At 34.7% G+C, this 27,037-nt stretch overlaps 3 protein-coding genes across 4 annotated transcripts; 1 reads left to right on the top strand and 2 right to left on the bottom strand.

Moving 5' to 3' along the window:
- Positions 1-4,236: 4,236 nt before the first annotated feature.
- On the bottom strand, positions 4,237-9,911 carry LOC144435804 (glucose-induced degradation protein 4 homolog). Its single transcript, XM_078124429.1, has 5 exons — positions 9,709-9,911; positions 6,390-6,557; positions 5,628-5,729; positions 4,877-5,007; positions 4,237-4,480 (listed from the first exon to the last, which is right to left on the bottom strand). The coding sequence occupies exons 1-5, from the start codon at positions 9,853-9,855 to the stop codon at positions 4,417-4,419; spliced, it is 612 nt and encodes a 203-aa protein (XP_077980555.1). The 5' UTR covers positions 9,856-9,911; the 3' UTR covers positions 4,237-4,416.
- A 189-nt stretch (positions 9,912-10,100) lies between these two features.
- Positions 10,101-14,814, top strand: LOC144435836 (ATP synthase mitochondrial F1 complex assembly factor 2-like). Its single transcript, XM_078124473.1, has 6 exons — positions 10,101-10,253; positions 11,508-11,698; positions 12,403-12,500; positions 13,155-13,348; positions 13,831-13,946; positions 14,309-14,814. The coding sequence occupies exons 1-6, from the start codon at positions 10,160-10,162 to the stop codon at positions 14,453-14,455; spliced, it is 840 nt and encodes a 279-aa protein (XP_077980599.1). The 5' UTR covers positions 10,101-10,159; the 3' UTR covers positions 14,456-14,814.
- Positions 14,815-15,877: 1,063 nt separating this feature from the next.
- LOC144435624 (dynein regulatory complex subunit 3-like) lies at positions 15,878-27,031 on the bottom strand. 2 transcript variants are annotated; one of them, XM_078124218.1, is made up of 12 exons: positions 26,969-27,031; positions 25,974-26,187; positions 25,065-25,181; positions 24,177-24,343; positions 21,764-21,910; positions 21,247-21,366; positions 20,739-20,851; positions 20,171-20,345; positions 19,425-19,556; positions 18,949-19,019; positions 17,415-17,538; positions 15,878-16,643 (listed from the first exon to the last, which is right to left on the bottom strand). In XM_078124218.1, the coding sequence occupies exons 2-12, from the start codon at positions 26,131-26,133 to the stop codon at positions 16,398-16,400; spliced, it is 1,572 nt and encodes a 523-aa protein (XP_077980344.1). In that variant the 5' UTR covers positions 26,134-26,187; positions 26,969-27,031; the 3' UTR covers positions 15,878-16,397. The 2 variants fall into 2 exon arrangements, with proteins under 2 accessions (XP_077980344.1, XP_077980345.1); XM_078124219.1 differs by having other exon boundaries at positions 20,171-20,350; positions 20,744-20,851.
- Positions 27,032-27,037: the final 6 nt, after the last annotated feature.

Raw genomic sequence — 27,037 nt, 5'->3', positions numbered from 1 at the left:
GTTTTGTGGAGAAGGGAATATTGCTGGAAGATTTCCAAATAGTAAAATGTTCTACAGTTGTTATTACTACATTTTTTTGTGTAAGATTATTTAGCAAACATGTGTATATTCCAAATGTCCACTTCCATGTTTTTTTTTTTAAGGTGAAAAAAAAGAGAAAGTCAGAAATGGTCAGAATAGTTCAGTGAAGTACGACAAACACATTTCTGGTACAGGCACAGGTAAATCTGCCAAAACATAGTAGACTCTTCAATTATTGTTACAATTTTAATCAGGCTAGGGAGCAATTATTTTGATTGTTACCCCCTGCCAACTCTTCCCCCACCCACCCCATCCCCACCCCATGGCAAGCTATACTGCATGTGCACTGCAGTAAATAAATCACGATTATCATTATACATCAAACTACTACAAACATATCTTGCAGTGGTAGTTTTGAGAAACCATATAAAGACTAACAATAAGTTACAAACATTTTTTTATACATGTGAATACAGAAAAGATTAATCATGGTGAGTACTATACTCTACAATTTATTTCCTACATACGTCACAGGGAGCCCAAGAACTGTGTTACAAACAAACAAACGAACAAACATGGGTAAATAGAATCATTTTAAACCCATGCAGAACTATTTATATAGATGTGTATACAGACCTGTAAACTATTTGAAATATACTGTATGTTTCTATACAAAATGAATATAGAAATATGGTATATTATTTCAATATTATACAGGCCTGTATATACATATATACATGTATATAGATAGTTATCCATGAGTTTAAAATGATTTCATTTACCCATGCATATGTTGTTTGTTTGTTTGTTTGTTTGTAACACGGTTCCTGGCTCCCCTGTGCATACGTAAGTCAGGAGTGGTTATGTAAAAGAGTACTAACAACTCTTTTCGTCAGAATGAGAAAATATTCTTTGTGATATTTTTACAACCGGTGTCTGGCAAAATCATCCCTTCAGATCAGTCACACTTGGATCAGTCTAACACTTTGAAGATTTTCATTGTATTTACATTTGTGAAATGCACTTTTCATCTAAAACTTACTTGTATGTGAAATACTTCTAAGGTACAACTTCAGACATCAGACCTTGGATGAACGGTATCTATTACAAACAGGGAAAGTAAACACCTGAATTAATAATACTTGGCACAGCGTGTTGGAAGTACAGAGGCTTGTATTACAGTCCATCAATTGATAATAACAGTTTTATAGCCACTTCACATAATACTAGTAGTTCATGTTCACAAACAAATTTCCAGTTCAGTTAGCATTTCCTGTACATGTAAAGAGGCCATAAAACTCGTTGTTATCAAACCATGGTGTGTAATACAAGTCTCTGCTGTTCCAACATACTTAACCAAGTGTTATTAATCCAATTCATTTTCTTACTTTTCCCTGTCTGTAACAGGTTCGACATTCATCCACGGTCTGATGTCAGTGGTTGTACTTGTCTAACAATTCAGCCTACACGAAATACAAAGTACTTTAAGAAAAACCTTTGATAACATTTACAGAATGACAAAGTTTTGACATTAAAATACAGCCATTGGTCTAATTTGTGCCTCACATTTGAATGTCTTCTTATGCATGCAACCATATAGACAGTGGAGGGGTTCCCCTTCACTGTCTATGATTCAACCAATCAAGCTTTATACAGGGATGCCATTTGAGACCAGTTGGAGATAAGACTTGGAAACGATAGCGAAAAATCAAAATGACAGTTTGTTAGGATAGCGGAATGTAGTAGCGATAGTCGTTCGAGTCTACAGATAGGCTAAAGTGATATAACATGTTGTCCTGTATTCGAACACACCTATCCTTAATAAAGGGTGCTTATTTGTTGTAAAGATGTACATGTTACAGTCGATAAAGTGTGCTACATGTTGAAAATTACACAAATGATCATACTAAACAGTTCACTGTGAACTCAGAAACTGTACATATTGTCAGCTAGTTATCAAAAACTGAAAGGCATTTGCTTTTTACAAATTGAAATGTACAAGTGCAATATCTCAAGCAGTAATCTCCGCATTGGACTTTAACATTAAATAAAACTATTAGAAGTTAACTTTCATTTTCTGTTGAAAATACCTCCATGTTAAACAAAACAGCACATTGAACATCACTGTACATATGCACAAAAAAATTTTCATCTGAACTTCAAGCGGATGTTGGGTGTCCTCTAAAGTGTGGGAAAATTTCCTTATATTGTCTTGATGGAGATTATTCTATGTTTTGCTATCTTTGTACAATTCTACAAATACATTATTTTAATATAAAAAGTTGTAGAGAACTAATAATTTCAGACCCCCTGTGATAATGACTTATAATAGTATACCTATTCAAATGATGAGTAAATCTGTTCATGGTTACAAAACAACAAAATATTTTAAATATGGGACAAATGATTTACAATATTATTTACGCCAATATATAAATTAAATTTACGATCAAAATCTGAAATAGCTTGTCTGGGTGGGATTTTGCAGATGAAAAGTAGAAATCACACCCACAGTAACACCTTCTCTATAACTATGTATAGTAAGTAGGTTAAAGTATGTGTGCATTTCTAACTTTTTCTTTGAAAGCAATAATTCTGTGGAAGCCTTTTAGCTAGATAATATTTATGAAGTAGTATTGAAGAAAGTTGAAGAAATTTGAAAATTCTCACATTTAAAAAAAAATAAAGTGATATGGTCTGCTCGCTGAAACTTTGCTTGCTACAGCACAGTAATATAAAATTGTCACATATGTAGGAAATGTTTGTGTATCAAGGCAGGAAATGTTTACATATACTGCACCAAAAGGCTTGAATAATCTAAGCTTTCAACCTGTGTCCTCAAGTGGTGTAATACAAAGTTTTAATTTATGTTTTCAAGCTTTGGTATCTGAATTTTTTTATTTTTTTACTTTTTTATGTTTTCGAGCTTTGGTATCAGAATTTTTTTTTTTTTTTTTTTGCATTACTAGCTGTCAGCAACATTGAAGCCAACCTGGGTCCACAAGCCGTGACAGTTTCAAAATCAGTCAACTGATTGCCTAATCACAAAGCAATATGTGGAGAATATCCTAGAAAATGTTTGTTAAAGTGGCCATATGGATGAGAATTGGGGGTATTAATTTTGGATTTTTAATTCATAAAACAATTTTATCATGGCTTCCTACTTGAAAAATCAATGTGAAACAACATAGACTAAGTCTGTGTTTTGTAACTCAATACACTGCAAAAAGCTAAAAAAAAATGTGTGAACATGTTTATTGTACGTACAATAACAAACATTTCACACACTTATCGGTCCATTGATTTTTCACATTGATTTTTCAAGTGATAAAATGTTTTATAAATTAAAAATCCAAAATAAATACCCAATCCTCATCCATATGGCCACTTTAATACAAATCTCTGTCACTACACAAATCACAATATTTCAATGAATATAACATGGCAAGTAGTCTGTAAGGTACGCTGAGATAAGGGGGCGCCCTCACACATCAGTCAACCCCGAGAGGATGCCGTGAGGGCAGAATGACACGACGACATATCTTAGTCTGCATATCAAGTAACTAAAACACCACATGTAATAATATACAGCTACAAGCTCTTAGTAACTCAATACAAATAACTTGTGAACTGTGGGCTTTTAATTCATGCAAATGTGAAAACAAATATCCAAATTTCTTCAACTTTTTAATTTTTTAAAAGAATTCAAATACCCCCAAAAAAAGATACAGAAAGTATTTCTTGGACCTATGGCATAAGGAATGCACTTTACCCTCCGACAACTGTCCTATCCATTGCCAATCACAAAAATCATCTTCCAGATCAGCTTCAATCTCAGGGTTGTCAAAACCAGAAATTCTGTACTTTGATTTGTGCAAAACTAATGAAGGTACGATAACGTAGGCAACTACAGGTTTGCACCTATTCTAAATAAATTGAGTGAAATTAAATATTTTATCTATGGAAGCACGTTAATTTGAGCAGTGTTAAATTTTAGAACAAATTTCTACTACAAAATAATTAAATATCTTAGAATACAATAATAATTCATATTTGTCAATAGTAATCAAATATCCTGTATCACAGTTCAGTAGACTTTGTCTACTAAATCTACATCAAAAAATTTATTTCTTACAACATCTCAAAATTATTCCTTCAAGTATTTTCAAATGGAGAACTTTCTCCATTGAGAGAAGGAAAAGAGAGAAGGGGGGAATTTGACTTATAAACTAAAGAAAACTGAAAGTGAGAGGCAAAGTGACTGTCATTATCAAGTCCTGTATAATACAAAATAGAAGAGTAAATGTTTTATCATTTGGTTTTGTCAAAAGTTCAACACACATTTGATGGAGTTGACTGCAAGTGTCACCATATTAGATTGGAGTAGGTCAAAGTTCATCTGAATTCATAGATTGGTATGCTATGTTCTGGTACATGAGTCAGATTTAGAGATTGAAACCTGTAAGAAACAAAAGACAACAACAAAAAATTAGTCCTCATCAATACTATGAGTGCAAAGTTTTTACTACAGCAGATTCCAAAATACCGTTCAGTGGCTCTGTTTGACAGAAACTAATCAGAAGCTACACGAACAGGAACAATAGTAGATCAATATAAAAAGTTAGAGAAAACTCTTGCAAACAGATATGTCTTGATATCCTTCTTGAATTTATCGACAGTTGACAAAGAACAAAGTTCAACTTCAACTTCAAGTGGTATACTGTTCCATAAGAGGGGCACTGCTCGCGATATATAGAAAAGGACAATTAAACTTTTACAGACGAAATAACTGTTTTCACATGTTAAATAAAATATTTGAAATAACAATTACTGCTCCTTTGCGACAATAACTTACCACTCAGAACTCCTGTGATAGTAATAGCCTTCTATACTTGCTGTAGATTTAGTAAAACAAATGTAATAAAATCCGGCAAATGATGCACCGTTTATATCTTTGATTGTGTGATCTGGAACGAGAAAATGCTCCTGACGAGAGAGAGAAAAAAAGAAGGAAATTACATAGATGCAAAAATAAAACAAAATAGAGTATGTCATAGGATTGGCAAATTATTTATTGGTTTAATGCTATAGCAATCAAAGTGAAGTTACCTACTGTCATATGTGAAATTATACCATGTATTAGCCAGGTTCAACAAAAAATATGGAACATATACTCTGGTTGTTCTACGTCATGACAGCACGTGTCTATGACACGATGCATGTCTACATCACTGGTTCCACTGTTTTCAAAAAAAAGGAATCAAAACGCTCAAAATTGCCATTACTCCATTTTTTTTTATATTACAGGTGATGGTATAATCATATTATTTCCCAATACTTTTCTTCACTCAGCCGGAAAATACTCACGACCTAAGGGTTGTCATTACTTGTCTAGCAACTCGTACTGACAAAAGACCCCTTAGGTCATTCATATTTTCCTTGGCTGAACAAAGACAAATATTGGGGAATAATATTTAATTGTCAAATATCCCAAACATGCTAATTCTGATGTTTTGTAAAGTTCTTGTTGCTATGACTACCTAATCAGTATTTCCACGACACTGTTTGTTAGGAATCTGAGTGTAAATTGTTCAAAACTGACTTACCTTCCACCTCATAAATACAAAATCTGTGTGTTTTAACTCTTCATAATCAAAAGTGTCCGTGTTAAATGTTTTGGCATATTGGTAAAAAGATAAAAATTTTCCCTAGAATAAAAGAAACAATATTTTATTGGATGCATATTTACACTGTGTATATCACTCAATAACCTTTTTGTACTATTCAAGGTTTTTTGTAATATATTGAGTCACAAACACAGAACATGGTCTTTGTTGTTTCCCATTGATTTTTCAGGCAGGAAGTTACAATAAAATTGTTTAAATATTAAAAAATCCAAAATAAATACCAATCCTCATTCATATAGCCACTTTAGTATTGAAAACAAATAACTATTACTAACCCCCCCCCCCCCCCCCCCCCCGCACAAGTCTATACAACCTTTCTTATTTCCATACTACATTGTTGTTCATGACCAGAATTTTCTATGTACTGTACAAAAATAGTCAATATTGGTAAAATCAAACACATTTTGACATATTTATAACACATTATTACTACCCTCAGGGGGCATACATCATTTCTGGAGAAACAATGTGAGTTATAAAGTAAAGTTACTGAAAAAATAATGTGAGCTTCTAATCAGTTTTACTGAGTTCACTTTCATTACATCATGACTGTAAGATATGTCGTGTCGTGCCACCCTCACCAGCGTTGGCTACCTCAAGGGATTCACTGATGTTTGAGGGCACTCTGTCATGGCATACCTTACAGACTATTTCATTACATGACTATACTGTATACCTTACCCAGTGTTTTCTGTCCACTTCTTCATCTGCCTCCCATTTCCTTGTGAGAAATGGATATTTCTGGCTGATGATTTCGCCATCAAAGAATGTCGTGAGTGTTGGATATTCTTCTGTTAAACCTTTTATTTTCAGATAACCACATAAGAAACTGTTGGCTTCGTCCACATGCTGTTGGAGAATTGTCACAGAAAATATTGTATGGTGATCAAGCAGAACAACAAAACTGACGACATAGACATGTCTAATACCAAGACATACAAGAACACAGTTTAATGTAGAATGCATCTCGGATATAAACTCTTTAAACTGTTGCTGTTCCTTGGTTCAAGAAAACCAAACCTTTTCTAAGTTAAAACAGATTTTAAAAATCTGGGGTCATGGTACACATTTTTGAAATTAAGGTCAAAATGATATCAAAATTTTGTCATTTTAGTATCCAATATGCCGAATACCGCTGTTAAATCTATGGGGGAATAAAAGATTGAAGATTTCCTTGCAAACAAGATTATGTGAAAGGGACCAGTAATAATCTTTCATATGGCAAAGTTTGGAAAGGATGGAAGAACTTGGATTTTCATGGAACTTTGCTGCCGTGATCCATTCTACCTTAATTAAGGTCACTATTAGCAATCTTACACCATCTCCATTTAATAAAGGTAAAAAGATCTGAATTTAAAATTTACATTTATTGAAACACTCATTGTTAAAACCCTAATCCTGTCACAGCCATATCTTTTACATGAACTTGATCTATTAAACATACATATCTGTCTTGATTTTTGATAAAGACCATCATTGATAACAATTTATTACACCTCGGTGTTCTTCCGAAGGCTGTGATTGGTCAGACTCGTATCACGTGACCGATTTTAACTGGGCTATTGCCCACAAGGTGATATTGCCCACTCGTGCAGCGACTAATGCCCGGGACTATTGCCCGCTGAAGTTGTTTGAACCACTGCGCACTGCTTCTGCGCATAACAAATTGTCGTTCACTACTTTCGCTCACACATGGCGACTGTCGCAGTAAGACACGCAAACCTTTCCGGTACAGAACTCGATGACATTTTATTAGAATTGGACAGTAAGAACACAAAAATTGCTACCAATCATTGCGTCTCTGTTTTTAAAGATTATATCGGTTCCAAATTTGGATATGGAGAACGCGCAATGGAAACTTTCACCGCCGCAACATTAGATGAGGCCTTGACTACATTTTACGCTGAAGTCCGTATAACACAGAAAGGTGAGCTTTACGAGGGACGGTGTAATAAAATTAATAACACATGCGCTCGGGCAATATTGCCCTCGCTGGCATGCGTTATTACTTAATTAGCATTCATGTTTTCATAATACCAGTGCTGTAATAGTACAACTTTTACATAAATGTTATTTTTGCTAAAATGCACTCATTTTGTACAGTTATCTCTTTTAAAGTTACATCAAATTGTAATTCAATACAGGAGCTGTGGAATGAGAAATGTGTCCCATTGGCTTAATTACATGTAATTAACATGAGATAGATAGGAATCTTCTTTCCTCACTCTATGGCTCATTTGACAGTGGACTATTCCTTGATGAGTGTTCATGACATGACAACCAAACAAAACATTTGTTATGCTTGATTAATTAATTGTTATATCTAACAGCGCTGTCTTTTCACAGGTCAGCACAAGGCTAAAAAAGCTAATTGAAGCGTGATCATGATAATGCATGTTTTCAGGTGTACTCTCTGACACCTAAAGTAATTATCATGGACCCATGCTGGACTCTGAAGTTAGAATATGAAACCTATTTTACCTCTTTTCTGTTTTCTTTTCTCTTGTCAAAAGGTGTGTTGTTTTTATAACATTGAAATAAGATTAGTATTAATCGATGGTGGACATTTTAAAGTGTATTGAATCAGCTGTTTGGAAAAGTTGTGTTATGATTTGGGCTATAATGATTTTATGGTTGTATAAACTTAACATGTATTGTGACCATCAGTAATTTGGAGTATTTTTGCAATCAATCAATCAATCAATCAATCAATCAATCAATCAATCAATCAATCAATCAATCAACTAACCAAACAATCAAATAATTTGCATAGCACCAAAATCCAATTCAACATAATGTTCTATGGTACTGAACAGGAACAATAGTAGATCACTGTTAAAAGTTAGAAAGCTCAGATGCACCTTGATATCCTTCTTGAATTTATCAAAAGCTGGTGATGAACGAAGTTCTAGTGATATACTGTTCCATAAGATGGGTGCTATCCATGAGAACTTTGTATTACAAAGGAGTACATGAAGTAGACTTTTGTTGTTTGAGTGAAGTGAACAAGTTGCAGTATTAGTACTATTACAGTTAATCAAGTCAGTGATGTAACCAGGAGTAGTGTTATTGTGCTATTTGTTCATTCTGTTTTGTATGATGAAAACAGGATGGTTATGTGTGTCCTCTAATGATAGCCAATTTTTGTTGTTGTGAGTCAAAACGATAAAAACTGACATTTCTTGTGAGTCACCACATAGTATAAGAGATAGGGGAATATCAAATTTTGGTGAATCACTAGAAATTGCGTGCATCAGTGGCACGTCAAATTGGCTTAGAGGGCACACTGTTAATTTTATAACATAGATACCAAATGATTTCATCACTTTCTGAGAAATGTTCACAATTAATTTTGTCAGGCAAAGATTTCTTCAGGGAAAATTTGACAAAAGTACAAATAGCAAATAGTGAGCTTCTTGTTGAAAAGTTCAGGAGTTTGTGGAATGATAAATATGCATAATAATTTTTAATGGTCATAACGTCTGATGTATGCTTACATCTTGTATGGTACTGAGTTACCATGGGTAGTTAGAAGTCTCATTAATTCATAATCAAATTTGAGAATCATATTATTATATAAGTATGTATTTTTCGAATCAAAAACATATCTTCGTCAATTCAATATATCGCGAAAGTTCTCCATATTCCCTGACATCGCACTTACCTAAAACTAATAAAATAATAAAGCTTTTACAGTCAAACATTTTTTTCTGAATAAATGTATGATATAAAACATAAAATAATTATATGTTTAGTTTTTCCAACTTCCAAGCGTGACTTCAAACATGGTGAGTCTACGATTACGAAAGGATAGAACAACCAACGTTCTTCTTATACCTAGAGTATGGTATTTATGTAAAATTGCTGGATTATGCCTCTCCCCTCTCCCCGCGCGCCGCGCATATTACAGAGGTACCGTTAACGTCATCATATTGATATTTTCCATGACCGGTACCGGTAGAACGCATCTGTTGTCATATGTAATATAACGTTGACTTACCTGCAATTCGACCTCAACGTCATAGCAGTTACCTTTACTTTTTTGATAACCTTGGAATTTCGAACCACTGTACAAAAGGGACCTTGTGACTCCCGGTTGTTTCGAGTACGCCGGGGGAGGTGGTACCAGAGCTACTTTTCCAGGCATTTTGCCGATTTCACTGCTACTGTTGACAGAAAGGAAGGGCTTTCCCCTACGCCAAAGATGGCCGCTAAGAAAGATCCCCCAGCTTTATCAAGATTAACGAAAATTTATAACGGCGATTGTAATTGGATTACCCGAAAATGAGTAAGGATACGAACCAATCACAGAAGTGCTTTTGCAAATGATTTTACGAACGTAGTAGCTCCAGAAACCAACACACGTGATTCATCAAACGTGGGTTCTCTAGATCTGAACCTTGAACGCGTTATAAAATCCTTGTAAATTTCTCGCTCTCGCTGTTCCGAAGATGTTTGCGCGATTTTCTCTTGTGTGCCACCGTTGCCTTCATCAGCAATCAAGACAAACGAACCAATATCGACGAATGTCATCCTTTATCAGAGGTTGGTATCGGTTGGTATGTTGGTTATGCAGTCCTGTTAGCAGGGCAGGGATCAGAGTGCCTTTCCTTATACCGTTAGGGACACACGAATCGTGTCCCGTACTCTGTCTGCAAGCAGGAATAGACAAAATACAGCTTTAATAGCTATTTACATGCAAAAGTAGTTGACACTTGATTCAATTTCAGTGACTGTATATTGTACCATGGACGTATTAGGGGATTGTTATACATAGTGGAACGTGGGTCAATTTTAATGACAATAATTAACTGTACTGTAGAGTAGCCTCGGTAGGAACATGTACATGATGTATTTATATATTTCGAAGGCTTATGTTTTTCATTTACCATTATGGAAATATTAATGAATTCCTTGATGTCATGGCCATATCATAAATATTAATTTGTAATTTGTTTTTGAATGGATATGACTGTGCCCCTAGTCAGCCCATATGAATGGGTACCTGGTAGGACATTGGTTGCTACTTGAAGAATTTAATCCTAAGCACTTTAATGCTGAAGTTGCAATTGAATAATACATTTACCTATAGAATAATGAATACTGCTATGTAACAAATAATTAGTATTTTAGATAGTTTATTATCATTGTGGAAAACATCTTCTGCCTGCCATGGCGTATTCTCAATAAACAAATTATGTATCATGATGGTATTGCTTGTAATGTGCACTTTGCTGTGTTAGGGTCCTGTCTCTAACATTTGTTATGATATTAATATTTATTTCTCAGAGAATGCTTGCATGTTAAACAATGTTAACAACACATCTCTAAGTGCTATACATATACAATAAAATCGAAAACATCACTCAATAAAAGAAAATTGTCTAAAAAGATGAGTCTGAGGCTTGACAATTGAGAGCAGGTGGCAGTCTGTTCCACAATCCAGGAACACATACAGAAAAAGATATCACCATTGAAAACAAGTGTTGCCAGCCGGGGTTGTAATTACTAAGTGCACCCTTGGCAGTTGAGCACAGTGTGTGGCACGGACACTCAGTCACTCCTTTCTGATTGGCCAATATCCTTTTAGCGAGTTTGTGTAAATAGACACCTTGTAGGATGTGATTGGCATTTGAAGGGTTTAGTCGTACTTAGTAGCAGCAATCATTTTATAGACAGTACATTGCATGACCAGAGACATGTAATGAATGATAAACAAGTGATGCTTTGTTCAGCTGATGTATATACTGGTCTTTATTCTAGTAGTCCCTAATTTCTCACATTTATATATCTTTTCAGATGTAAGAAAATTCTACAAGAATGTGAGTATAACACAGTCAGAAGGAATGTATGAAATCAATTTAGACAATCGTAAATTGAAAACACCCATGGGTAAAATCTTCACTGTACCAAATGAAGCACTGGCTATCTGTGTGGCTAATGAATGGGACTCACAAGATGAGAAGATCAAGAGACACACAATGCATATGGTAGGTGTTGGGTTGTATGGAAGGGCTAGGGGCCGGGGTCGTACACAATAGAAGTCAACTGAGTGTATTGTATTGTATTTCTATGTTACTTATGCTTATAGTGAATGACAATCTCAAATATGGAAGTAGAGAGAAATACTTGTATTGAAACATTTCTTATCTTTCCCCAAATGAATTTGCATGTTTTATATCAGAGCCATGTATTACCTTATACCCGGGTAGTTGAGCCTTTGGTTTTCTAAAGATAGACACAAACTACAACTATTGTCGCAACATGTTGATACAACAGTGATAAGCTATTGAATGGATGTTGGTTTAATTATAGTTTCAGTTCGGGGGGGTGGGGGGGGGTGAAAACTAGTTTATTTAGAGTTTCATGAACTTACAGTGCTGTTTTGGGACTTCCAATGTTTACACTATGTTGATCACAGGGTGATTAAAATTGCACAACAGAGGAACCGCTATCACCCACTCGTGTAATCTACCATATTGAAGAACAATAGATTTAGTTTGCACCTATCGTAGTAAATGAAGGCTTGATTACCAGAGTCATTCATATATTTTGTATACCAGTTAAGATTCTTGTTTCAACTTAATCCATCCACCTTCTAGAATACACTCAATGATTTATCAGAGCGCCATTCATCCATGCAATGATGTTGATTCATTCGTTTTCTTCAGTTTGTTTGTTCTCTTCTCCACAGACATCTTTATGTTATACACTACTGGATAACCCAACACACAGAAATAAAGAAACTGTGATCAAGGCAATACTACACTTTCTGAACACAGATACTGTATGGTGAGTCATTCTCAACAAGCTTGTGTTGTGTCTCATTGGACTACTTGTGTTTGTAACATGCCGTTTTCATTTAGCCTTCAATGATTGGCATAGATCGTATCACATGTTATGTACTATTAACCCAAAGTGACCTCAATTTGCATATAGGACACTATTTGCATTCTATTTTCCTTGGGGCAATATTTATGTAGCAAGGAAGTCGTATCAGTGACTATGGAAAGAATGTGTACCTTAGAATATGATGTGTAATAAAACTCTTATTACCTGGCCATATTCTGGCACTAGTAGACGTTATATTACCCGTCATGCTGTTATGTACTATTTCTCCCAGCTTTCAGGCTCAGGATAGCTACAAACAGTTCTCAGGGTAATAAACATCTATTAGTGCCCGCATAGCTGGGCAATAAGCATATAATAGTGTTGTTCAGTACAATTATTATCCCAGACCAATGGTAATACAGACAGTACATTCTTAACTCCCTGATGACCATGCAGTATGGAAACCATTGCACTGGACACATGATAGCATTACCATGAGTAGATACTGAAATTATTACCCAGGGTACATCATACACTGAATGTCACATGGTATAATCACATATACTGAAAAAGCATGCGTAGTTTGTTGTCACCATATTGTTTTGACATTTTCAGTTTCCATGAAGAAGAGCCTCCAGAATTCTATGCTCTACAACAGAAAGAATGGAATCCAATTCTTCAATGGGTCAACAGACGTTACAATGTCAACATACATGCCACTACAAGTTTGATGGGACCAGAAATTTCACCAGAAACAAGAGAAGTGTTTAGACAACATCTAAAGTCTTATAATACTTGGGCTATTGTAGGTAAGGCTTAGCATCAAAGATTCTTACTTTCTGTATCACCAACATGTTGAGAAAATGTTTCTCATTATACCATGTGCTAGCCAAGTTGAAGGCATTTGAACAAAAAGTATGGAATTTATACCCTGATCATTCTATGTTATGGCAACACACATTGGTTCTGCGATGCTCAAACTATAATTGAAAACTGAAATTGCTATTCCAAATTTTCCATAAATTAAGCTTGCAGGGGTATGATTGTAATTGTTATTTCTCAATATATTCCTTCATTCATTTCCACTCATAGTGACAAGGCCCCTTAGGTCATGCATATTTTGGGTTGAATGTAGAAAAATATTGGGGAATAATATCTAATTACAGATTATCAACAGATATTGAATTACTGTTGTCTGAGTGTTGACTTCAAACTTTTCCGTTACCGTTACATAAAATTGTTTTCAATTTTATGTAGAATTTTTCATCAATTTTGCTGTTTTTCTTGGCAGGCTATGAATCAATAGTTCAAAATTTGAAGTCTCTGATTCTAACAAGTGCTCTTATAGACCGTCATCTAACTGTAGAGGAAGCCGTACACTTGTCAAGACTAGAATATGTTTATCAGGTGAGTGCATAATTAAGTAAATGTGACCTACGAAGTCATTGTTGTAAACCACTGTCTGTTTTGTGGCAGCGCTAACTAATGTATTACGTTTGTTTGTATCTGTGGATGAATATGCTTGGCCTAGCATGAATATATGACCTCTGAACCTACCTTTCGATCAAATTTGATATTTTCAGTTGATTTTCAAAACACAAAAAGACGGCAAAGACAGACATAAAATATGGTTATTGTTATTCAACAGTGAAAATGTAATCTTTCACAGAGCATATATATGTGATATAGGTACAAGAACTGTACTTTATCTTTACAACCAGCTCTGAAGGTGTGTTGTTTTATGTCTTGGTATGTATACTTTGTTACAGACTTCAGAATGGGGTCGTGTAGAGTGGGCACATGATTTGGATGAAGCTGATCTTAAAGCCAGGGTAGCAGCAGGTACATTGTTTGTACACCTGTCTTCAGAAAGTACACATGTCGTAGAAAAACTAGATGCCAAAGCCGAACAATGACACCAGTCGCAAAAGCTGATCAATGACATTGGATGCCCAGGGCGAAGTGACAGATATTTTTAGACTATAACAGTTTTATTTGTACTCGTACTTGTCAAAGTACCTACCTAGTATTGTCTCACTGAGTTGGTGGTAAAGAAGGGCTTCCAATTTATCAACAACATTTTGCTGAAGTTACACTGTGTTTGAGATGTTGTATTAGTGATTTTTAATTGTTTGGTGGTCCAAGTTTAATGTAAGCCTGGCTACAACCCTTTGATGTCACAGTAAAGGTTTTCTCTCCATCTCTCTCTTGAAAATGAATGCTGATTTCCCATGTGTAGTCATATGAACAATACAGTTAATAAGATTTGGACTTGAGTGGGTATTTTGCTGACTGCATCAAGCAGTTCTCTTGATATTATGGCCTCATGATTGCATATATTTGCTGATATAAGTTTACTAGTATACACTCAGGAACATGGTACAGAATTTGTTCTGTATAAAATTGTTTATGTTCAATCCTTTATTACTAAATGACCATTTGATTCATTTACAGTGATATGTACAGGCATCCACATATAAGATAACTATGCTATGCTATGATATGATATTAGTATACTACACATCCAGAGTAATTAATGCATGAAGTCTTGTATAAGTTGTGAGAGTTTTAGAGGTTGTACAAATTAAGAAATGGAGAATGAAGGGTGAAAGTGATTAACACAATCATGGGGAGAGGTTTACCAATGGAAGTATCGGTATGTTTGTCTTTGATAAGTAATTTTTTGAAATGAAATGAAAATAGTTACTTTTCTGGCCATGGGTTTTTGCTTCCCAAATATTTCTTCTTTTTGGGGTTAACTTCCAGAGTAGTCAGGAAGGTTGTCATTCGTCCAGTCGTTGGTCCACGGATGTAACCACACACTACTTGGAAACAAAGATTGGATCTTTCAGACTGCTTCCTCTGGTAAATACTAAAAGTGACACACTGACTGTGATATACATATTGTGTGAAAAACAACATTGCATTGTCACGCCCCGTCACTGTGTACAAATCTATTGTGAACCATGATGCATACATATAAAGTCCACAGAAATAACATCTAAAAGTGTAGTAAATGCTTTAATAATTAACTGTACTTTCTGCTAACATTATTTCTATGGGCCTCACATTCGTACAGCCAAATTCTCACTAGGTATACTCACTCGTTGGTGCAATGAAATGTATGCATGTCCCTTATAACTAAAATATGTTTGGTGTGTATATAGCATACTTTGGTAAGAACATGAATATGATGATTTTACTACAGCTGAACAAGACATACAAAAAGTAAACCCCTGCCACCAAAATGACAAACAAAGTTGCTGTATACTGATATAATATTATTAAAGACATTTTTATTTCCAAATGTATACATACAGGATTATTACTAACAACTTGTACAATAAAATGATGCATGTTATGCAAATCTTCAAAAAAATCTATTGTTTGCAGTCATTTTATATATTCTCCTATGTTGAAAATCAACAATTATTGAGAGAGAAAAATTGAGTTCGATTTAGAAATATTTACACTGATTAATGCAATTATCTGATAAATGGCTTGATGAGAAAAAGAAAACAGTAGTATTTACAAATACAGATGTAATATACATTCTGAAAGAGACATCATGAAATGTATGAATACATATCACGGGTTGACTGATGTATGAGGAGGGTGCACCATCACGGCGTACCTTACAAACAACATCACCCCTGTCAATGTTCCATCCTATCTCATAAACTTGTCATACTTTTGTTTTAACACTGACAAATGTTTCTGCCTCAAAATTTCTATCATACTCCGATGTTTTCCTGTTTTCTGCTCTTCCGCTGCATGAAATACAGAGATGACAGAAGGGGGGGGGGGGGGGCACGCAAAATGATGTGCCTCGAAGTTATTTGTCAATGTCCAAGATGTTTAGAGTCCTCCGTGTAAATCCAAGTTCTCGATTTCATCATTCAGATGATCAATAAGATTGTTGATTTCACCGACTCTGTCACGGCTTCTCTTAATTTCCTCCTCCTGGTGGATCTTCTCCATCAATGACGCCATCCAGCCATTGGCACGTGTGATGATGTCGTCCTCACGGTTATCAATCTTCAGTAGATGCAGGTCATGTGATGCACTGACTGCATTCTGTATGGTGTCTTTGTCAACAAATAGCTGTAAAATGGGTGAGAGTATTCAAATTAGGGAGGGCTAAGGTTATGAGATCAGGTCAATGAAATGATCATTTGTCACGTAATCGGAACTCAACAGATGTAAAAATAATCAAAACTTTTTACAAAGTTTGATGTTATGTTCACAAGTGATTCAATATGTTCGAAAGAATACATGGATAGGGTGACCTTTGACCTAGAGCAGAAGATGAGATGATCACTGTCAGATTCAAATGAAACCATACACAGTGAAGTTAAATTTGACATCTGACATTATCTGTACAGTAACAATTGAGTTTGTGATACAAACAGTACAAGTTGACATTTGCAGCAATATACTTCCAATTTTAACCAAACTAATGTATTTCGTGAGCAACATAAACAATTATATTTTTATTGTATTTGGAAATATTATATAGCAAACATCTTGGGTGGTAGCTGATGTATAGATTAGATGATATGGCTCCTCCATTAGAAAACTTTATCAGAGAAGGTACAGAGAAAATTCTATTCATGAAGTTGATATATTGCTGGTGTTCTGTATTCATTGCAAAGATCTGTTAATGTTTATCTAGGAAAGGATCAGACATATTCATCAGCTTGGAAAATTACAAAGTTACAAAGGTTGTACACTAGCCAAATAGTAGAAGACAGCCATTGTCATCCAGGACAGAAAGAAAGCTGAGTAAACATACTAAGTTGTACAGCTTGTGTGTTTGTTTACGTTGTACCTCTGTTATTCCTCAGTGAAAGATGTCTCATGAGCAAGACTTACCACTCTCAGATCATCTGGGATCTCATCGTCCAATTCATTCTTGACAAACTTTTCCAGCGTTATTACAGCAATCTCCAGTAGTTTCTCATGGTGTTGGTTTTCAAGTTCACGACATTGTGAAATACTGATGATATTGTCAAGGAAACAAGAAATGAATTCTACACGAGGGAAGATGAGCCTATGTATGAGTGCAGGGTTGTGTTTAATTAACTCTTTTTGACATGGTCCAGGGTCAAGCTAACGGTCAACTGACATCTACTGCAAACATTTCTACAACCTAGTCCTACTACTGCAACCCTTGCTCCGACTTTTTGAAAGCTGCACTAGCTGAAACAGGAACTTTTTTGAAACTGTTTTGTTAGATGTAATGACATACTCATACTACCATACACCCTGAACAGTATTGAATCACTTGACGGGAAACGTATTCTAGTAGCTGTACATATAATATGGTACAATAAATCCAATTAAATTTATTTTTGGGTCCGCACCCTGAAATCAGTGCCCCCCCCCCCAAAAAAAAAAAAAAAAAAAAAAAAAAATCTGATCGTGATTTCAACCTGTTACTGTACTATTTATTACTATTTTTGGATAAAATAGACCTCTATTCATCATATACAATGTCTGATTATCGACATTTTCACAATTTTCAGTGAATATATTGATGGTTGTCAGATCGAAAAAGTATACTCCATTTACAGTTAATACAGCTTAAGCATATCATGTTACTATGACTACCGTACTAGTATCTTGTTTCTTTTCTTTGTTGTATATCATATCAATGACATTGGATAGGTGAATTTTATGTGTTGACATTCATACAATGTATCATGTGTATCAATAGTGTAATCCCAACTAGAACTATACAAATACATCTCACAGATATCCAGAATTGCCATATGTGACACAGACTATTGATTCTTTTGCCTTTTTCCTTTCCAAATAGAAATCAAATTCTAATGAAGGCAGAGAAGGACATGCATAATGTATGAGGTGTGTAAACACATCAGCCAAACCATAGCCATGGGAACAAATTGCTAAAACATTAATGAGAATCTAGGTCTTTGAAACGTATGTAAGGCCAAATAAAAAAAATAGTGTGTTTCCAATAACCCTAGTTTAAGCTCCAGACCTTAAACATATTTTTGGATGCAAAAAGGTAAAATGGTAACAATTTACATCTATTTCTGTGTACACCTTCATGCCTTTGCCTCATCTGTGGTCACTTTTTAACACAGTCCTGTATAAAGTGTTCGTCTAATTTACTTATAATTATCTTCATTCACTTTTTTAGACCTTATCAAACTCTAACGGAAGTATTGTGACAAGTATCTTATCTCGGGATCAAAGTAATTTTTAAAAATTTAATTGAAGTAAAATAAAGTAAAATTCAAACCTACCTACCCTATTTTCTGAAGTCATATTATCGGAAACAAACATTTTTTTTTGTCAAAGTGGAAGGATAGTCTGGGAAATGTATGAAAAAAAAGTGATTTGCATGTTGTGTTATGCCATATTTGCTTTGAAAGGATACAGTGCTTGTACATTTTCAACAAATGTAGACACCATGTCAGCCATGTTACGTTCAAACTCTTTGATAGTTTCCTAGGGAAGAGAAATATATATAAAACATTATGAATTATGTAGCATACATATACAGACAGATATTAGACACAGAGACTTGTTTTAATAGTTTTTGTAACACAAGTTCATTGTTTATTATTTAAAATTATGTGTTGATGGATGCATGCACTTTTACCTCTCAGAGGGGAAGTTATTGAGCTCTAATACACCTACGAATATAATTAACATTATTTTTCTGATTCAAGTTTTCAAATGTGTACTCTAAACTAGCATACAACACAGAAAATGCGAACATGTTTATTGAAACTTGGCAGGAGAAATATGTGGACTAAGAAAAGTGGTCTCATCTTGAAGAAAAGAAGAAAGGTTTAATAGTGTTCTCTTTTTGCATATTTCCTATCCTACAGAAAAGAAAAGATGACATACCTCTAGTTGGTCCACTAACTGTAGTTCAAATCCCATCAAAGAATCCCAAATACTGTTAACTTCTTTGTGGTATTCATCTATTCTGGCATCAAGCACCTTCTGATCACTGACCAATGGTAAATCAGTAAACAACTGTCAGGAAAAAATAGAGATCATTCTATGAGACAATGCACAATAGTATTCTAGACACTCAAAAGTTATGCCTTGTATTTTGACTGTGCTGCAGGGAACACTACGACTTACAGATTGTTTGAATATTCTCCTTATATACTAGCTGATATCTTAGACACTTCATAAAGTTCATCTTCTGTCACTGTCCTATGACCCTCACTACAACACAAATGTATTAAGTTCAATGCTGACCAATGTCCTGTGACCCCACAATACAACACTGACATTTTAAGGTCAATGCTGGCTGATGCTGTGACACTGGGGTTAAATTCCATATCCGACTGATAGCCTATGACACTTGGGTTAACATGCAACACTGGCTGAAGTGCTATGACCCTGGGGTTAAAGTTCAACTCTGGCTGAAGTTGTATGACCCTGGGGTTAAATTTCATACCCAGCTGATATCCTATGACACTTGGGTTAAAGTTCATCATTGGCTGATGTCCTGTGACACTGTGGTTAAAGTTCTTCTCTGGCTGATATCTTATGACACTGTGGTAAAAGTTCATCACTGGCTGATGGCAGTGATGTTCTATGTTCTTAAGATACTGAGATTAAATGACCTGTGACCTTACCTTCTTCTTATATGCCAGGAAGTTATCAATCCTCTTAGTACCCATTTCTTTGTTTTCTGTCTTGGCGTCTTCTACACATTCAAAGAACTCATCTACTTCCCCCTGTCTCTTTGTATGTTCACCAAGACCAAACTCAAACAGCTGCTTGCAGATGTCAGTAAATTTCTCTTGAAAAGTAAGCTAAGTTAAGGAAAAATCTAACTTCAAAAGTTCAAGTTTTAATTTTGGTTTGTCACGATAAATTGAGCACAGGTTTTTTGAAAATTCAGAAGCTTTGATCTTGCTTGTCATATTCATCTTGGAGAATGGATTTTCAATGGTAATGTTCCATTTCTTTAATAATTACTAATGAAGAAAATGGCTTTTAGCTGTAGAATAAAAATTATGATCTTTTAAAACAGATTTCCTTCATGGGGGTTTTGAATTTTGATTTTTGTTTTTACTCTAGTTCTAATTTTGAAAATGTTTAATCTCAGCTCCAGCATATTTTAGTTGACACGGCAACCGCTCTAAAAACACCATATACTCTAGTACATACACAACTGATTGTATTTGACATAAAGGATATATAACAAGCAATTCTTCAACCCCTGGTAATGCTGCCAGTTTAGGTGCCTCGGCATCATCTGCAAACATACTTTCAAACAGATGTGGCCCATTGAGATTCTCCACGTAAGCATCCTAGGAAAATAAGCAAAATATGGCTTATAATTGAGGATATGTGAAAGGGAACGATACATTGATTTAATTTGTGCACACTTTGTGTGTATGTGTGTGTATGTATGTGTGTGTGTGTGTCTGTGTGTGTGCATGTGTGTATGTATGTATGTGCATGCATGTGCATGTGTGTGTGCATGTGCATATGTGTGTGTGCATGTCTGCATGTCTGTGTGTGCATGCGCATCCGTGTGCATGTGTGTGTGTGTGCATGTGCATATGTGTGTGTGCATGTGTGTGTGTGTGTATCTGTTTGTGTGAGTACTTTACACTCCTATATTCAGACTAATGAAAATGAAATGAGTATTTCATCAAACCAGTCACAATGATATCACAAAAACTTAGAAATGAAAACTGACCTTCTGTCGTTCAAATTCTTTCTCTTGAGCTTTTTCTTCCTCTTCTTTCCTCTCAGCAGCTCTCTCATCAGCTTCCAGTTCTTCTATGGAGTACTTGTACTGTTCATTGGCTGAATCCCTCTGTAAAGACAATAAGTTATGAAATTGAAAAGTGTTTGAAATAACAAAGCGGGCAACTTTTACTAAGTTAAAGTATATTTCTTTAGATGCAAAAACTTAAAGATGCAAAGACATACATATGTGGTAGAATTCAGTTAAAGTCTATTTTCTACTTAAAATTCCAAACATTATTACTTTAAACTAGTACTCTGTTATATAACTACTTCTTAGTCTTGTAGCACTCAAATACAAAATATAAGACAACCCTTTTAGTTAAAATAAATATCTTCAAAATGAAGCATTCTATTGCACATTTATGCCTCCTGGACCTTCACACAGCCATTTTTCAAATCACTCCAAAGCTCTTAAAATACCCTTTATATATTGACTTCAGTCCATGGTAATGACACAAACTTACCGTGTTGCTGTCGATTAATCTGAAGTCTAGATAGACCAAACTAGGTATGTGTGCTACAACATAGGCTTTGTAATTTGGATCATCACAGAAGGCATTGCCACTCAAATTAAGGGTCTGCAAATTTTTGAATCTTCGAAGGTATTTCACCTGGAAAATAAAAACGATTGTGACGTTTTAGAATCTGTTGGCAGACAAAAACAGAACTTCATAAACTATATTACCTTCAAAACTGTTCAACAAAAAAAAGGGGAGGGGGATTCATGAAGTTTGTATTGCACAATAGATATGTAATAATATCTACTTTGTCATACACTAACTATTATGGTACTATGCTTTTGACATGACAAAGGATCAAGGAAATTGTCAAAAATACGCAGTCAATACAATCAATGGCCAAAAAGTTAGATTTAAGAATATTATAGTACCTGTTGATTTTTATTGTGGAATCAAACCAAAATAATACTAACAAGAATCACATTATGTAATCCATGCTAGACTGGTTCAATCTTTACGTGTATGATGACAACATGCCACAACATATTTACCTCACAGATGTCAAACAGGGAGGCTTAGATTAAGCACGAGGCAGATTGTTTCTAGTTTGATAACAATATTATATTGTTTTCCTAGAATCAGTAGGGTGTCCATAATTATGGGCAACTTACAAGTACAATGCACAAGGGAAAAAAAATATGAAAAGTGGAAATATTTGTAACAGTTTGTGTATAATTGTGAATTCTATAATATTTCAACAAGCATGTATTATGTGATAACCACAGGACATTTTGTAGCATTCCTTTGTACAATACTGTAGAAATTTGAAGGTTTATTTACTATTGCATCAGTTGCTGGTCGGAGGTATGGAATAGGTGTCCCCCCCTTTCAAGACAAAACTGAGAAACTAAACTGATTGACTCTGTGACTGTTCAGACACTATATCTATATGAGCTGATGATGTTTTGTTCAACACATTACTTTCATTTCCAAAACTAAGAGCAGGCCCAGTACCCCAGTTACTTTGCTCAGTGATACTAGTAATAGATCATCACAATACTATTATATTACCCTTTGAAGCCTTGCTAAACTATACCATGCTATGGCTCGGAGGCACTGTGGTATTGAATTTTTATTATCTTAGTACATTGCAATTTGACCCAAATGAACTATTAGTATTAAAGGGAGAATTCTCAGTACCTGCAATAGTAATTTATTTGAAACCACAGGATCAAAATAGAACAAGACTTATTTTCATGCATGCCTGTAGTAAGGCCTAACAAAAAAAATTGTGTGATTCCGATTATGCTCGATTTTAGAATAGGTGGGGTAGGGAGATTTTTTATTATTTTTTTTTCATATGTGAGTGTCTAGTTCAGGTAGTTGTGTTTCCATATGGTCGCTGTGTTATTGGTTTCGCCTCATCAGATGTACAGCCATTACAGATTGGAAAACCAGTTTTATATCGTCTTTTTAAGTTAATTTCAGTTTCAGCATCTACTATTTCTTGAAAAACCTCACAATTTTTGCGATTTTAATTATTTTCTTGAATACGTAAAAAAAAAGTTTAGGTTTGGCGAGAAAAACTAGATGGGGTCGGGTAACCAGACCCAAACAATTTTTTTGCTTAGGCCTAATGTGTATGTAGCAAGTAACACATGGAGTGGATTGAATTATCGTTCATCTTAGGTGGTAAAATACTATTGCAGGTACCAAAATTGACTGATTCTAGAACTCCTATAGCTGTACACTACACCGTATATTATATGACATTATAGAGGTCAACTCTCAAGGACCAACAAATTTTCCTTTGGTGCTAAAGGAATCTACATTCCGCTAACCACCAAAATGTGAAGAAATATTTAAAAAACTGCTGACACACACAACTTTTTAATGCATAATTCTTAGACACAGTGGCAAATAAATTAAGAACTGGATTTAAAAATTTCATAGATGCAGTGTGTGGTGATAGAGAAATAGTGCTCCTGGGCCCTTACCACCATAGTATGGTATACCACACTATGCATGGTATTCTATGAGTTAATGTTACTATGGTTTGGATAGTGGAAAGACTTGAGTAACTCAATGGCCTTTACTGCTATGGTAGTGTATACAATATGCATTGCATACTATGATTACGGTGTGTTGTGATAGTGAAAAGACTTGCATGGCTGCAGGGCCCTCACTGCTTTACTGTGCCCCCTAAGCCAATGTGACGTGCCACTGACACACAAAATTTCCAGTGACGCACCAAGATTTGGTGTTCCCCTATCTCCCATTATGTGGTGATTCACAAGAAATCATAGTTTTTTATCATTTTGATTCACAACAACAAAATTTGGCTATCATTAGAGGGCACACTGCTGCCATGATAGTATAGTGTACAGCATAAATACCTTGGTTTATTATATATACTTACATTTTCTAATGGTTTAACATCATTGTTTCCAATGGAGAACACATGTAATTTTTTGAGTGAGTCCATGTTTTCTATGACTGATATTCTGTTGTTGTAAAATGTCACATCTTCCAGTTTTGTCAGTTTCTCTAACCCCTCAATCACTTCTATGTTGTTGAAAGACAAATCTAAGTGAAAGAATAAAAAAAAACTGAGTCAGATTATTTTTAAAAGTCGTTCTGTTATCAATACATAAATACCCATAGCCAAACACCATTACTAATTAAAGAGTTAATCCGATTTTCTGAAAAGTCACAAAAAAGTTTACTTACTGACATTAACAATGTATAATTACCAGTATTGAAACTTCATTTTCATAATTTTACACTGTCATACAGAAAGCAACAGTACCTTCAAGTTCAAACTGCAGTTACTTTACATACAAGCTGAAGTTATTATGCATATAAATGAAGTAATTTTGCATAAAATGGTCTGTATACAAATGAAGCACCATTGCATACAAATAAAACAGTTAGTAAATTGTATATAATTTGAAGTACTTTTACATATATATAAAATTGCTATGTGCATTTCAATGACTGTACATATAAATGCATGTAAATCAAATCACTGTATTCAATGAAGAATATCTACATATTTACTTTACACATAAATGAAATGAATTTGAATATAAATGAATTAAATCTGCATATAAATCAAAATTTCTTTGCATATAAATAAATTAACTTTGCAAATAAAATAAATTAAATGGCTGTAGATAAATTAATGACTTTGCATTTAAATTATGTAACTTTTGAATATTAAACTGAAATTAAACTGTGAAGTTCTGAACTTTGTTGCTGAGATAAATGTAACAGAATATAGACAAAGTTTATAACATGTACTTACCTAACCATATCAAGTTGACCAACACATCCAAACCCTCAATCCTTTCAATAATGTTATTGTCAAGTTGAAGTTTAGTGAGACTTGTGAACTGCCAAAGGTTATCAATTTTTAAGATATCTGAAAATAAAATAAGGAAGTTGGTAACAGATAGTGTTTGTAATGTTCAAATATGCTCCAAGTTCCTTATCATAAAATATAAATACAGAATTTATCCATTTGGATTCAATGTATAAAACCAAATCATTTGTAAAAGATGGAAATACACACTGACAATTAAAGAAAGCATATCATAAGTCATCAGTTGAACAAACACTGAACAAGTTTTATGTGTACATCCAGGGCTTGAAATAAAGATGTTTAACTTGTCCCAGACAAGTGATTTGAAGCACTGGGCAAGGGTTTTTAGAAAGTACTTGTCCCAATGGATAAGTAGAATTTCTCGTGGTTTTTTATTTTAAAACATCTGCTCATTCATAAGTAAAACTTTCATGTACCTGCAGAAAGTTTAAAAATGATATTTGAACATATGAATAGTTCTAAGGATCCAAATGATTAGTCTGCTTAAATTTCCCCGAGTTTACTCAAACTGGATGTATTAAAGGTTATTTGTTTGCTAGCAAAGACTTATTAAAAGGGACATGTCAATAAAATTTACAACAACAAAAATATCCACTTTTTGGACAAGTACTTTCTGATTTGGACAAGCGACTTTTAATTTGTGCATTTTACTTGTCCAGTAGGCAAGAAATTGTTTTCCATTATTTCGAACCCTGGCATCTAAGTTACAAACAGGTGTCAAACATGGAGTGTGTAACAGTATATGTCACGGTATGTGCAACAATGACACTCTGGGTACGTGTGACACTAACTACATTATGTGGGTGATATTATGACCACTTTATTACTTACTTTTAAAATCTAATCTAAGTTGTGTGACATCACAGAAATCAATTCCTTCTTGTTTTGCAATATTTCCAGCTTCTTCTTTAGGTCCCTGTTCTTCTACAGCTTTCTGTAGCATGTCCTCATCAATGACAGAAGGTTCTACCGTGTCATACAACCGACTCATGATGAAGCCTTTTGTCTTGCCTTTTACAGCACTGAATTACAATCAATAGTCTACCTGCAAAGAGAAGATACATATACATGAAAATAGCTAGTACTGTCAAATTTTGTTTCAGTAATATGTATCACTTTTAGTTGTGTTATTCCATTCTCTTTGCATTTCATACTGATTTTACAGATAACACATTCAATTCTTGTATGCCATTTCATCATGACATCACATACATCCTCACAGCAGTGTGCCCTCTAAGCCAATTTGACGTGACACTGACACGCATAATTTCTAGTGAGACACCAAGATTTGGTTTTCTCTTATCTCTTACTATGTGGTGACTCACAAGAAATCTTAGTTTTTATCATTTTGACTCACAACAACATTTGGCTATCATTAGAGGACACACTGCTCAGCAGCATCACCATCACCACCAACACCATCACCATCATCATCACCACCATCATCCTCATCAGCATCATCATCATCATCATCACCACCACCATCACCACCATCAGGCATCATGGTATATCTGCCCTATTATGGTTTCCCCAAATAAATTACAACTGAAGTTCTGATATACGAGGCAGATCACATTCATTAAGTGTACACATGCTTGGGATATTAAACAATAACGTTACAACACACATGGCTATTGTCATAACTTTGGAATTTAGAACGCAATCATAAACATAATACTGGAACTGAAACCATACGACTCTCTCGATGCATGGTCATCAGATTTATACACGATGTAGCCATTTGTGGAAAGGATATAAGTGGCAAGAAAACGTGATTCTATTTACCACGATACTTTATCAAACATTGCAAAAATTTAATACCTTACCTGATAAACTCGCAATGTTTTCATTCGAACCCACTTACTTGATTTCAAAAATGGCAGCTGTTGTCAAAG

This window comes from Glandiceps talaboti, chromosome 5, assembly GCF_964340395.1.
Source record: "Glandiceps talaboti chromosome 5, keGlaTala1.1, whole genome shotgun sequence".
Lineage (NCBI taxonomy): Eukaryota > Metazoa > Hemichordata > Enteropneusta > Spengelidae > Glandiceps > Glandiceps talaboti.
The sequence above is the reverse complement of the archived record's forward strand: the minus strand, read 5'-3'. Positions and strand labels throughout refer to the sequence as shown.

Coding starts and splice junctions, on each gene's coding strand:
- LOC144435804 (XM_078124429.1), bottom strand. CDS start 9,855: ATGCCTGGAAAAGTAGCTCTGGTACCACCTCCCCCGGCGTACTCGAAA. Junction 5,008..5,627: donor TTGTATTTATGAGGTGGAAG/GTAAGTCAGTTT, acceptor CTCTCTCGTCAG/GAGCATTTTCTCGTTCCAGA. Junction 4,481..4,876: donor TATCACAGGAGTTCTGAGTG/GTAAGTTATTGT, acceptor TGTTTCTTACAG/GTTTCAATCTCTAAATCTGA.
- LOC144435836 (XM_078124473.1), top strand. CDS start 10,160: ATGTTTGCGCGATTTTCTCTTGTGTGCCACCGTTGCCTTCATCAGCAA. Junction 12,501..13,154: donor CTGAACACAGATACTGTATG/GTGAGTCATTCT, acceptor TGACATTTTCAG/TTTCCATGAAGAAGAGCCTC. Junction 13,349..13,830: donor TAATACTTGGGCTATTGTAG/GTAAGGCTTAGC, acceptor TTTTCTTGGCAG/GCTATGAATCAATAGTTCAA.
- LOC144435624 (XM_078124218.1), bottom strand. CDS start 26,133: ATGAGTCGGTTGTATGACACGGTAGAACCTTCTGTCATTGATGAGGAC. Junction 25,182..25,973: donor ACTTAGATTAGATTTTAAAA/GTAAGTAATAAA, acceptor TTTTATTTTCAG/ATATCTTAAAAATTGATAAC. Junction 19,020..19,424: donor AGTTAGTGGACCAACTAGAG/GTATGTCATCTT, acceptor TCTCTTCCCTAG/GAAACTATCAAAGAGTTTGA.